The sequence below is a fragment of the Bubalus bubalis genome, chromosome 11 (assembly GCF_019923935.1).
Source record: "Bubalus bubalis isolate 160015118507 breed Murrah chromosome 11, NDDB_SH_1, whole genome shotgun sequence".
In the NCBI taxonomy this organism is placed as follows: Eukaryota; Metazoa; Chordata; class Mammalia; order Artiodactyla; family Bovidae; genus Bubalus; species Bubalus bubalis.
The window spans coordinates 17462794-17476522 of record NC_059167.1 but is presented as its reverse complement, the minus strand read 5'-3'; the positions used below and the strand labels follow the sequence as shown (position 1 = coordinate 17476522).

General features: G+C 53.4%; 1 protein-coding gene across 4 annotated transcripts in view; it reads right to left on the bottom strand.

The window, feature by feature from the left end:
* The window catches only part of LTBP2 (latent transforming growth factor beta binding protein 2), a 109211-nt gene that overhangs the window by 28318 nt on the left and 67164 nt on the right, over nucleotides 1-13729 (bottom strand). For all 4 annotated transcript variants that reach the window (XM_025295203.3, XM_025295205.3, XM_025295204.3 and 1 more), the window contains exons 9-15: nucleotides 8683-8757; nucleotides 5084-5206; nucleotides 3239-3403; nucleotides 2765-2980; nucleotides 1715-1734; nucleotides 1224-1263; nucleotides 192-305 (exon numbers count right to left, since the gene is read on the bottom strand). In XM_025295203.3, the coding sequence (XP_025150988.3) occupies nucleotides 192-305; nucleotides 1224-1263; nucleotides 1715-1734; nucleotides 2765-2980; nucleotides 3239-3403; nucleotides 5084-5206; nucleotides 8683-8757 (753 nt within the window). The remainder of the gene's footprint in view (nucleotides 1-191; nucleotides 306-1223; nucleotides 1264-1714; nucleotides 1735-2764; nucleotides 2981-3238; nucleotides 3404-5083; nucleotides 5207-8682; nucleotides 8758-13729) is intronic.

Here is a 13729-nt window from a genome sequence, read left to right as displayed (position 1 = left end):
GAAGGCGAACTCTCCCTTCTCTTTCTCCTGCCTGGCTTGACTGGTGCTCCAGACAGGACTCCTCCGGTCACTAGGGGCACCCCGTGCCCTCTGTGGGATGCAGCCAGGGGTGCTGACCCCGGCAGGACTCCACTGAGCACTGTGCGTCTTGGGGGAGAGCCGGGAGCACCTTGAGGGGCTGCTGCACATACCTGAGGGCGCCGGGGTCACCAGCACATCGGTGGGGGCAGTCACTTGTGCTTCTTCCCTGGCCTCCGGGATCCCCTGTTCAGGCACTGATGGTGTTGGTGTTCCCAGGGCACCTCCTGTGGAGGGAAGAGGGGTGGGGATGCAAGTGGGCCTTGGCCCCTGGGCTGCCCACTTTCCTACCTCCTGGACAGCATTCCCTCCAGAGATGCCAGGCAGCGCCCTTCCCTCCCCTCTGCCGTCAGGCTCCTAGAACAAGGGCTGGAGCCTGGGCGGGTCATCCCCTCTGCCTCCTAGTTTCCTGAAACTCCACTTGGCTCCAAACAGTAGAGACTCTAAGAGCGCATCTAGTCTCACCCTCCGCTTCACAGGGGAGGAGGTGGAGGCTTGCGGGAACAGCCACTAGTCCACGCTGCTAGCTTCTTGGAGACAAGCCGAAGCCCAGGCCTACTTCAGCTTTCTCCTTCTGCTTGCAAAACACTTTAGAGTTACAGAGCTCTGCCTCAAACACTAACATCTCACCTGCCTTAAGAGGCAGCGGGGCAGGCATTCGTGTCCACCTCACAGCAGAGGAAGCTGAAGCTGACTTCTGAACAGTGTCCTGTCCCCAGCCAGACAGCTGGGCTCTTTGGAGCTCTAATCATCTCCTGATGGGCTCTGCAAAGCTCTAACCATCTCCTGAGGGAAGGCAGGCCTGGGAGCAGAGCCTTCTGGACCTGACCTGCCCCCGCTTCAGCCAGCTCTTCCTCTTTGGTTTCTTTTATTCCTCTGTGGTTCCTTTTGGTCTCAGCACCACGAAGGGCAGACCGAGTGCTGCAGCTGGGGAGGTATTCACAAGGCATAGCAGCGTCTTTCAGTGACCTTCTAACACCTTAGGTGTACAGAGCTCCCAGGAAAAGCGTTCACCTCTGACATCACCCGCAACCTCACCTGATCCGAGCCTCTGGCATCAGCTCACGCGTACTATCGCTACTCCTAGTTAAAGTCTTTCCTCCCTTCCTTTTGTTTCCTGGGCGCCACTAGGAGGAGGCACTCACCTGGGACCCAGGTGGATAGCTGGATAACACTGGTTGTCACCTGCACAGAAACGGGAGAAGGCGTCTCACTGCCTGGAGAATCCCATGGACGGAGGAGCCTGGTGGGCTACAGTCCATGGGGTCACATGACTGAAGTGACTTAGCACGCAGTTCTAGACCTCATATGCTGTGACGAAAGTCTGAGCAACAGCCAGGACTAAAGGACACATTCCTGCTCTCTTTCTGAAGGGGCCGCCCCGCTGACCTTCTCAAATGACAGAACTTGCACTGTAGCTGCCGGAAAAACCAGAGCTGCGATTATTACTTCTTTCAGGGTACAAGTGGGTCTTGGGATCAACTCTCCCACCTTGGCTTCTCTGTTAGTAAAATCCTGCGTACACTGGATCGTTCTCCCTTCCCTCCCTCATGTGACACTGCCCTGCAGCCTCAGGGCTACCAGGTCCCGGTCTCTGCCACATTTGCCCAGCTCCTTGGTGGGATGACTCACTTACCTGGCTGGCCTGAGAGTCGCCTGGGGAGGAAAGGGGAGAGCGTGAGCTCAGGGAGGACACGTATGGCTGCCTGCTCCCGCCCCCCACGGCCAGGGCTGGTTCACTCTGTGACCTCCCTACTTTGTCCATAGCAGGCCCGGTGGCAGAGACAGCTCTAACTCGTCTTACCTGCCCCTGCCACCCTTCCAGGACTGGCCAGCCCAGATCCCAGGATCCCCGGGCTGGGGGGCCTACAAGGTGGTCAGTTGGCGAGAGGACACCTCTGGCTTTCCTTGAATGCTCCTGGCGACAGGCGTCCCAGCCGCTCTGGGCCAGTCAGCACTTTTGGTCCTCACTGCAAGCCTCCCAGCCACGCAGGGTTGCTCCAGGCTCCAGGGCAAGGCAACAGTTCTAGGAAGCGGGATTGCTCCTGGCCAGCGCCCAGTTACCATGGTGACTGGGGCTCTGCCTGACTGCCCTGTCAGTCTGTTCCTGGTTTGCAGAGCACTTTGTTCATCACATAGTTCTCCCTGTTCTAATGCATCCTTGGACTCCATGCTACCAGTAGCCCAGGTGTGCCTTCTGCATGGTTTCCCAGGGCACCTGCCAGGGGTCCTCAAGCCCCATATCTTTCCAGCCCCACGCCTCCTGGGCCCAAGGCAGTTGAGCTCTAGCCAGTGCTCTGACTCTAAGGCCATGGGAGGGGATCTGAAGCCCCTAGATTCCCTAGGATGCCAGCACCAGCCCCAGAAGCCGTGCAACAGGGGCAGGGGATGGAAAGGCAGGGTCAGCGGTGGTTGGGGGGGTGGTGCTATGGAGCACCCACCAGCAGCTCTCTGGGACATGGGCACCTCTTGACCCCAAAGGAGGAGGCATGAGAGGAGGATGCCTCCTCTCAAAGGAGGACCCCATGAGAGCAGGTTCCCAAGGCCAAGCTGCGTTTCCAGCTCCCTTTCCTAATGCCCCTGAGGTGGGATGCCATGGGCCCAGGGTAAACACCCCACTTCTCTCTGAGGTGCTGTAACCTGAGCGGGTGGGGAAGCCCTCAGACCTCCTCCCCAAACCAGATACCCTTGTCGGGGATGGTCTCGGCCTCCACCCAGGTGCCGGTGGCCGCCCGCAGTGGCTGCCTCTCTGCTGGCCCGGGCAGGGTCCCGTTGCGCTTCGGGCCGTGCTCCCTCGAGGGCCGGGCCAGTTCCTCCTCCTCAGCTTTCCTCATGGACAGGCGGATGTCTGAGCTCGAGTAGGTGTAGCCATGGCCCGCAGGGCAGATCTCCCTGAAGGCCTCTGCAAGTTCAAGGGTCAGAGGACCAGCTGAGGGGGTGCTGTTCCTGCAAGAATCCAGGGTCCTCCTTTCCCTCCCTCCTGGGGGGCAAGACAATGTGGCAGCAAGAAGGGAGAGGCCCCAGGTTGGGTTAAGGAATTGGTCAGGGAGGAGGACTCAGGGTCTCTGGCCTTAGGTTAGGTCCAGGGTAGGGGGACAGCGGCCACTGGCATGGAGGAAGCAGCTCAGTGGCTGGGGCCAAGAAGGCAACAGAGGGTTACCTGTGCCAGGCAGGGGGCATTTCTCACACAGGCTGCCCCAGGCTTTGCCCACTCGGCTGCAGCAGCATATCTGCTTGGTGATCCGCTGGGCCAAAGGCAGGGCACAGGTGCCGGGCCCCAGCAGCCGGTAGCACAGCCCCTGCTGCATGGAGACGGCCTTGTCCGCTGCAACGGGCACAGCGGCAGGTGAGGGTGGGCAGGAGGGGCTGGGTCACTGGGTATGTCAGCAGGTGGGGGGGGCAGGTGATGGGGGGCAGGTGAGGGTGGGCAGTTAGCCAGCGGGAGGAGAGAGGCAGAGGATGGTGCAGTGGCCGGCTACGCAGGCTCAGATCGGCCAGGCCTGTGTCTCGGTCTAGAAGTTGGGGCCCTGAAAGTGCTCACAGAACACGAGGAAGAGTGGCTGCAGGGATGCTTCAGCCCCTCCTCAGGTTATCTGTTTGAGGGGCCTGGACACCCAGCCTCACATGGGAGAGCTGAGAGCAGGGAAAGGGATGTGCTTGCTTGTCTCAGATTCTCAGTCCACGGTGTTGTCAAAAGCCATCCTGGGGGGCCTACGTGGGAGCAGTGTGCCCTGAGGGCCCCAGGGTCTCCCTGGGCAGATGAGTCAAGGTGAGAACCACCTGGCTGGTGGGGAGCTTTGAAGACAGGGGCCCTGCCTTGGCCATCTTCGCAGCCCAGGCAACTGGGGTAGTGTCTGGTTCATGCGGGTGCTCAGTCAATGCTCGCTGATGGATGGATGGAGGGCTAGATCCATGAATCAAAATCCCGTGGACTGCAGTGAACGTGAGCCACACTGGGCTTAGAGAATAACAGCCGGGGCCATCTCTGCCTCCCTGCCTGGAGGGTCTCTTTCCAGCATTAATAAATTAGTGACCGTGAACTCTTCCTGACATGTTCTCCCCACTCTCTATCCCCTCATCCTTTGCTGTCTCCTCTTACTATCTCCTCTGGGGACACTGGGGACGCTGGGTCCAGTCTCTCCCTTGCAAGGGTGCTCCCTCTTGTGAGGGTGGTGCTCGAGTCAGTTTGTCTTGTGGTCTCCCAGACCCAGGACTTGGCAGTTCACAGACTGAGGGCTTGGCCAGCCACAGGGAGCTTTGTTGAGCCTTGGGTGGCCGACCTGAGCTGAGTTGCTACTTTGCAGAGTCCAGTTGAGACTGGTTTTATTCAGTCCTGGTCAGGCCTCCCTGGTCTGGGCTGTGATGTCAGTTCTGCCATGGGGAGTGGCAAACAGGGGTGGGAGGTGGAGGGGGGCGGGGGCCATGGGCAAGCGACTGCTAGCCTGGGCCTCTCCCAGCTGGAAACCACAGAGGTCCCTGGAAACAGCTGCCTGAGTGTACACACAAGCACACACACAGACACGATGCTGAGATGACTAGTGACACGTCTGTGCTCACGGACACAGAGCACGTTCAGACACGGGGACCACGGGATTTATGGAAAGGCCCTGGGGATGGCAGGCTCTTTAAGAAAGGTCTGCAGCGAAGCGCCCAGGCAGCTGGGCTCAGGCGCTGGAAGAGGCAGCCGCAGCTCAGCGAGATATCACAGCAACGCACATCCCCCCAGAGCAGACGAGGCAACAGATGGGACAGCAATGATGAGAGAGAAACAGAGGAGGTAGAAAATCCCAAACTGCAAAGCCTTCAAAGAAATGCCTGAAGCCAAAAGAGAAGCAGTGACTGTCTCCATCCCAGTAGGATGAAGCAGAGGGGGTTTGTTGGGGCCCAGTCCTAGGTGGAGAAGCTGCCTGGGGTCTAGGGGCATTTTTGCTCTCAGCTGGCCTGTGGACCCCCAGGGTCCCATCTCGCCCCCCAGCACCCCACCCCGGCCCCTCCCTGCACTCACACACACAGCGGCTCCTGGACGGATCCAGCAGGAGGCCGGGTCTGCAGGTACACAGGTAGCTGCCCCTCGTGTTCACGCACTCTGAGTCCTCGCACAGGCCCAGCGTCAGGCACTCGTTGACATCTGCAGGGAGCAGGGAGATGACCAGGGACCCGCCCCCCACCACCCATTTGGAGGAACCCAGGCAGAGCTCTGCTACGATTCTCCAAGTAGAAGAACAGCAATAAGAGAGCTGTTTACTCAGTGTGATCCCTCTCGCTGGGCCTCAATTTCTCATTTGTAAAGTGGGGATAATAGTAGTAACCACCATGTAGTCCCATTAGGGGGATAAAATTAGATAAACATTGCAAATCACTGGGTCCAGGAACTGGTGATTATGGTCATAATGTTAATGTTAGTGTTCATTGAGTGCCTAGCATGCCAGGGACCACACCAGCTGGTTTGCATATGATGTGTGTGTGTGTGTGTGTGTGTGTGTACGTGCTCAGTTGATCAGTTGTGTCTGGCTTTTTGTGACCCCATGGATTGGAACCCACCAGGCTCCTCTGTCCCTGGGATTCTCCAGGCAAGAATACTGGAGTGGGTTGCCATTTCCTACTCCAGCGGATCTTGCTGACCCAAGGATCAAACCCACGTCTCCTGCATTGGCAGGCAGAGTCTTTACTACTGTGCCATCTGGGAAGCCCTTGCATATGATATCTTATTTACTTCTCACAATTTTATCAAGTAGGTCCACATGGCCTCATTTTACAAGTGAGGAAATTGAGGCTCCAGGAGTGACTTGCCCAAAGTCACTCAGCTAGTAAGTGGCATCCTGGGAAGTAACAAGGAGCAGATAAGGGGAGAGGTGGCTTGGAGGCTGGAGAATGGTGCCCAGTGCCTCCTATTCAATCTTTCTGGACAGACCCCGAGGCATCTCTGCTGGACCCAAGATCCAAGGGTCGTGTCCATAGTGAGAAGCTGTAGGATGGGAGACCTCAGCAAGGAAGATGAGGTGAGAGGCTGGAGGTAGGCACTGGGAGGAGGGCAGGGGAAATCCCAACCCTCACACTCCAAGACGTCAGAAGCCCTCCTGGTGATGGCACCTTTGTTGATGATGGTGAACATGGATGATCTGTGATGGGCTACCCAGCTCTGGGACCTGCAGGTAACACTTGGCAGCCCAGAGCCACCTGCTTGCCCACAGGCTTTTGGGGGAGTAGGCACTGGGCACAGGAATAAAGATGCTGAAAGACAACCCAGCTTGGGCACCAAGGGGAGCTACTCCTTGCTGGATGTTCTATTGGGGGAGGGAGAGATAAGAAGGGAACTGATGCGTTTGCCTCCAGACTGCGGACAGAGTGACATCTAAACACAAATCTGAGTTGCCTCCCGTCTGCTTGAGAAGCTTCTGGGCTCCCCATCACCTCCTAGAGGGAGCCTCTAAACTCTCACCTGGTATCCAAGGCTCTCCACCATTTTCCAAAAGCCTGTGGCTGAATCGGTGGCTCTGATAAGACCCTGGGATGCCTGTGTAATCTCCTGTGGATACACTGGCGGTACTCCAGCTAGCCCAAACTGCTTCTTGGCTCATGCTGGTCCCTCGGCCTAGAATCCCCATGTCCCTTTTTAGTTGGCCAAGCCTACTCTACTTCCCAGGTGGCGCTAGTAGTAAAGAATCTGCCTGCCAATGCAGGAGACCCAAGAGATGCAGGTTCCATCCCCGGGTCAGGCAGATCCACTGAAGGAGGAAATGGCAATCCACTCCAGTATTCTTGCCCGGAGAATCCCATGGACAGAGAAACCTGGCGAGCTACTGTTCACCGGGTTGCAAAGAGTCAGACACGACTGAAGAGACTTAGCACACAGCAGAGCACGCTCGTTTTTAAAGTCTAGGTCAGATATCACCGCATTGCAGGCAGTTTCTTTACCAGCTGAGCTACGAGGGAAGCCCAAAAATACTGGAGTGGGTAGCCTATCCTTTCTCCAGAGGATCTTCCCAACCTAGGAATCAAATCAAATCTCCTGCATTACAGGCAGATTCTTTACCAAGTGAGCTATCAGGGAAGCCCAGTATCACCTGGAGCCTTCCCTGATCTTCCACTCTGGAAAGGATGCCAAAGCACCCAGAGCCTCCTCCTCTCGAGAGCACTTCTCTCATTGTGTGAAGTTGTTACGGCATCTGCCTTCACCTGGGACAGCAGCTGTGTCTCGTCCATCACTGTGAACTAATACCTAGAGCAATGCATGCAGCTTATAGCAATACCCCCAGATTAGCCTGCGGAAGTAGGTGACAAGGATGGAGACAATAGGGACGGTTCCTACAGGTGCAGAGATGCGGGGTCGCATCCCAGACAGGGAGATTGCAGCCACAGACATGGGTAGGAGGAGGTTTTAGGGGCAGGGTCTCCGGGGGAGGGCCCCTCGGCAGCTCAGCAAAAGGAAGGTGGAGAGCCCATCTGAGATCCTGGGAATCCCTTTAATCCTGCAGACTGGGAGACCTGCCAGGCAGAGAGGCCACTGGGGACGGTTTAGATACGAGCAGCCCCACTACATTCTCTAAGGGCAAAAATACTAACTTCTCTGCACACCCACTGGCCATGAGGTCCTTGCTTCATTGCCCCTGAGGGAGGCAGATCCCCCGGGCTGGGCTGGATCAGAGGCCTCTCCTTTTGCCTGGTCCAGGCACCAGTTCTTATCCATGGGCTGGAAATCCCCACAGGCAGAGATAGCCCAGACTCCTCTCTCCTGAAGAAGGCTCCAGGGGAGGGGACCTAGGAGGCCATCTGTCTCCTGCCTCTAATCTGGGTTCACCCAAAGCAAACCATACAGACAGCGATTTGTCCAGTTCCCCAAAGGGCATCTGTCTCAACCCCAGGAGCCTCCCAGGGGCTGGCAGGCCCAGCTCACATCATACCTCTTGCCAGGTCCACCGCCAACAAGGGCTCCCTGCTCAGAGCCATGGCTGAGCGCCCCCCTTCCCATTCTTTGGTCCTGAGGTGCCCCTGGGCCTTGTCCCTCTGGGGGGGGGGTCTCTAATGCAGAGCATCCAGGCCTCACTGGCTTCACAGAGCCTGCCAGCCAGGCCAGCCCGGCCCGGGGACTGTGCTTCAGGGTCTCCTTCCCCGGCCCCAACTCTGCCTGTGCCTGCCCCACTCCAGGAAGGAGGCCTGAGAAGCTGAGGGGCTTTGCTGGGAAAAGTCCACAGAGATCCCATCTTTGCAGACTGACTTGATCTCCCACCCTGGAGTCCGAAGTCCTCCTGTTCCAGGGAGAGCAGCCCAGGAGGGGAGTGGATATGCGGGGAGAGCACCCTGAGTTGCTGCACCACACAGCTCTAGATCTGGGTGGGGGCCGGGGAAGAAGTGGCAGAGGGGACAGTTTGGCTCCCAGGCCCTCGCTCAGCTTGTACCATCACTACCTTCTGACTCCCTTAGGCCCTGAAGCTGGCAGCCACCCCCCCCGCAACCCCCCTGCCCCAAGCTGGGGCTTACTGGCCCAGCGAAGACCACTCAGACAGCGGCAGCCGCTACATCTGTCACGGGGGAGCATCTCTCTGCATTATCGTACCTCTGTCATCTTGGCTCCCCAAGCCCAGCCCTGGGCCGGGTCATCCTTACCTTCGCAGTGAGTGAGGTTCAGTCTCTTGTACCCCTGGGGACACTCCAGCTGGCCATTTTCAATCACCGGGGAGGCTAAGGAGTGAAGATACAGACAGGTCTCAGTGGAGGGCCCTGGGCTCCTCTGTCACCCATGCTGGGAAGTGGGGCGCAGTCTGGATGTCCAGCCCACCCTGCAGCTATGAGGCTCAGCCCCCCAAGCCATCACCCTGGGCAGCTGTGCCTCCTTGGCCAAAATCCTTTCCCTGGCTCTCACCAGGCTACTCTCAGTGCACCTTGCTATGACTAAAAATGATACTAAGTGATTATATATCTTGTATATAGTTATAATATTAGATACAGTTTATATTATACGATATCAATGTTGTAAAACATGTGATTGAACAAGTTTTATTCAATTTTTACTTTCTGTTTGTGAAGTAATTATAGAGTTGCAGGAAGTTGCAAAAGATAGTACAGAGGTGCCCTGCGTCCATCACCCACCTTCTCCTAATGGCTGCATCTTACACAACTAGTTATTTTGTTAGTGTTTAAACATCTGGATATGACAATTCACAGTCGGGTTCTAAGTTTGGTTTCTTTTGATGTTTAATTTTAATGCTGCCATAGACAGCATTATCTGAGACAAAGAATCTCAGATAGAGATGGAAGACGCTCACTGCTGGTTGCGCTTATAAAACAATGATATTCATTCATTCACACTCACCAACTGTGTGATGCAATTTCAACCATGTTGACATTTGGTTAGTAGAGTTTCATGTTCCCTAAGGTCAGTTAGTTATGCTGACAAATTCAAAAAAGTTAGAAAACCTGTTCTCAAGTTTTTCAGGTATGCAAATGAGTGGATTTACAGCAACAAATCACACGATGATGGGATTGTTTCCAGCATCCATTTTCAAAAGGCTCTCTCCCATCACGACTTGCTTGGAAAGCATCCCTGCTTGAAGATTATAGTGAACAAAACTGGGCAGCAGTCTGAGTCCAGATGGACCAACCAGGCAATAACTTTCAGTACTTTGGTGCTGATAACTCCTATCTTGATTTCACAACATTCCCCTTTACTTTAAAGAGAGAGAGAAAAGAAGTGTGCATTAAAAAACCACAATTGACATCTAATAGAAACAGAGAAAACATCTCCACTACCTTGGAGGGACAGATTTATATGTCAACCTCCAAAGAAGTCCTTTGAAGATGTGTTTATTTAAATATTTTTTTTCTTCAAAAGCACTAGCAGATGGTATACTGCTGACAGCTACCTGTCATCAAAGGTAAAGGCAACAAATGTGGAGCATCTATCTTTTTGTTTAAAAAAAAAAAAGAAGAACTCATGTTTCAGTTTGATAATTTCCTTGTCAAGTCGTAGCCACTAATTCTGAAGGGTACAGGGATTCTACAGATACTATTGCAACACGAAGTTCTGTAAAGATATCATCATACTTTTAATGTCTTGTTTTATAAAGTTAACAGTGTGATGACTTCCTGTGGCAACGTATCTTCTCCTAGCTCTGACTGTTTTGTGGCAATAGCTTGCCTATGAAGGTTCTGGTGAGGGGACATTACAGTCTTCTTCAGTTCCATTACCTTGCCAGTCCTAACATCAACTGAGATTATAGAGTTATTGGGTAAATCTTATCTTTATTCAAGAAGTCATATATTGTTGAGAATATAGTTCTTCTATCTTCCATATAGATTCAGCCTTTAGTGACTTACACAATAGATAGTTCTTCATATATTTATTGTTGAAATAGATTCTTGCAAGTACCAAGAGAGGCATTAGGAATACCTATTCAGTTCAGTTCAGTTCAGTTCAGTCACTTAGTCGTGTCCGACTCTTTGCGACCCCATGAATTGCAGCACACCAGGCCTCCCTGTCCATCACCAACTCCCGGAGTTCATTCAAACTCATGTCCATCGAGTCGGTGATGCCATCCAGCCATCTCATCCTCTGTCATCCCCTTCTCCTCCTGCCCCCAATCCCTCCCAGCATCAGAGTCTTTTCCAATGAGTCAACTCTTTGCATGAGGTGGCCAAAGTATTGGAGTTTCAGCTTCAGCATCAGTCCTTCCAGTGAACACCCAGGACTGATCTCCTTTAGGATGGACTGGTTGGATCTCCTTGCAGTCCAAGATACCTTCATCCAATTGTACAGCAAAGTATGCACTCACTTGTTGTTTTTGTTTTTGTTTTTGGTATGTGGGATCTTAGTTTCCTGACCAGGGATCAAACCCATGCCCCTGCACTGAGAGCTCAAAGTTGCAACCACTGGACTACCAGAGAAGTCCCCTGGTGTTTTAAAATGTTTTTTCTAATCAAGATAGATTTTAGTTCATCATTAGCTGTTATCTCTGGGCACATTACACACTGAAGGTGGGGTTTGGTATTAATGATGCTAGATATAAGCTGTATTTTCGTATAACCTTCTTGATCATCTGACTCCTGGGGTCCATTTTGGGTCGCATGTGAGAGGCCATTGTTACTTTTACCTTGGAATATATCTAATGACCTGTCAGAGGAGAATCGTTAGCCTTGCATTTTTAAATGATTGCAATTATTCGTATTATTTTAAATCCTGTTTCTTTGCAAGAATGTTTTAGAGTCACTTCTCCATTTGGTGAGGGTTGCTTTAGTTAACAGCAGACCACCTAACTGAAAAAACCCACAAGCAGAACACTGTCGTGCGGTCCGTGTTGTGATACCGAAGACAAACATGAGGAGGCGCTGTGTTTCCCTGGAAGGCTCACTCTCGCCTGAGGATGCTTGGAACTGCCTGACACAGAGATCAAGTGAAGCCGTAAATTAGTAAAACTTCATTTTCATTTTTTTTTTTAAGGTCAAAGGATTGTAAATTGAAGTTGTAATATATATCAGTTCAGTTCAGTTCAGTCGCTCAGTCGTGTCCGACTCTTTGCGACCCAATGAATCGCAGCGCCAGGCCTCCCTGTCCATCACCAACTACATATGTATACATATTTATACATATTTTCCGCAAACGGTCTTCCCCAGGGTTTGCATGTCGTCATCCACATGGGGGAAAACAGCCTAAAAGGCCGCAGTGCAGAGATAAGCAAGGGATCTGGAAACGCCGTCGACATTGAGAAGATGGATGGGGGTGAGGCAGGGAAATGTGAGTGTCTGGCCTGGCGCCTGGTGGCAAGAACTGAGGACAGGGAGGAGGAAAAGCATGAGGGGAAGCTGTTTGGGGAAACTCAAAAAGCAAGCTGATTTATGAGGAGCAGAAGGTGGGAAGGAATGGCGCGAGGCGGATGCCAGGGGGCCGGGAACATCTAGACGGCGCGACGGAGGCTGGAGCCCTTGGGCGCATATGGTCCCGTCTCTCACAATAACCCCGCGAGGCAGGGGTCATTATCCCCAGTTAACAGATTAGGAAGGACGGTGAAGCTCAGAAAGGGCTGAGTCAGGGTTGCAACCAAGCTTCTGGCTGGCTGTGAAGGGTGCTTCCCCCACCCCGAGAGGAGGAAGCGGGGAGCCAGGAGGCCAGGGCAGTAAGCTGGTGCCCCGAGGGAGAAATTAGGCAGAACTTTAACAAAGGATTGTAAATTGAAGTTGTAATACTTATGCTATGCTATGCTATGCTAAATCACTTCAGTTGTGTCCGACTCTGTGAGACCCCATAGACGGCAGCCCACCAGGCTCCCCCGTCCCTGGGATTCTCCAGGCAAGAACACTGGAGTGGGTTGCCATTTCCTTCTCCAATGCATGAAAGTGAAAAGCGAAAGTGAAGTCGCTCAGTCGTGTCCGACTCTTAGCGACCCCATGGATTGCAGCCTAACAGGCTCTTCCGTCCATGGGATTTTCCAAGCAAGAGTACTGGAGTGGGGTGCCATTGCCTTCTCCGAATATGTATATACATATGTATACATATATGCCACAAACTTTTTGCTTCTTTAACAAACAGGAGAGGGGTGGCAGAGAGCTGGGCTCAGAGGAAGGGTGGACCCAGCTGTGGCACCCACAGGAAACCCTGCGAACCAGGGAACGTGTGAACTGAGAGCAGCTGGGCTCTCTCGTGAGTCTGGAAACACATGCTTTTCCTGTAAAACGCCTTCCTCCAGAGAGGACTCTGCCCTCTCACTGGCCTGAGGAGAAACCGTTGATTGGACAACACTTGGCAGGGGCAGGCTTCTAGAGAGAAATGCCAAAGCCAGTGTTCCTGGTGAAATGCCCACTTTAGCAGGACCCTCAGTGCCTCTCCTCACACCTCACAGAGGCCATGTCATCTATAAGGGGCTCCTTCCTAGCTTCTGTAAGGACAAGTACAGCATCCGATCCAGAAAAATCTGCTTATATCTCTTTGAGGGAAAGAAAACCAAAGTTCAGATGACCATGTGGAAGGGAGAGACCCTGGCTTAGGATGAGAACTCAGCACCCATCCACAGCTCTGGGTGAGATTTTGGCATTGATGGGGTAGAGCGGGTATCACCAGGCACATCTCTCAAGTGCTCCCAACGCACATAGGCCTCCTCATCATAGTGATTAAACGTGCTGTGGCTGCCTGTTTGCTTGTCCATCTCCCCTGATAAACTGTAAGCTCTTTATCAAGCTCCCCTGACAAAGTGTAAGCTCTGTGAGGACAGGAACCTTACCTTCGCTGTCATTGCTATGTCTCTGGAAACACGCCCAGCACACGGAACAATACAGGCACTCAGTCAAAATGGAATGAATAATGCAGTAGCGAGCATTAAAAAGGCTCGTGGGCTTCCCTGGTAGCTCAGCTGATAAAGAATCTGCATGCAATGCAGGATACCCTGGTTCAATTCCTGGGTCGGGAAGATCCCCTGGAGAAGGGATAGGCTACCCACTCCAGTAGTCTTGGGCTTCCCTGATGGCTCAGTCGGTAAAGAAACTGCCTGCAATGTGGGAGACCTGGGTTTGACCCCTGAGTTGGGACGACCTCCTGGAGGAGGGCATGGCAACCCGCTCCAGGATTCTTGCCTGGAGAATCCCTATGGACAGAGGAGCCTGGTGGACTACAGCCCATGGGGTTGCAAAGAGTCGGACATGACTGACATAGCACAGCAAAATATCT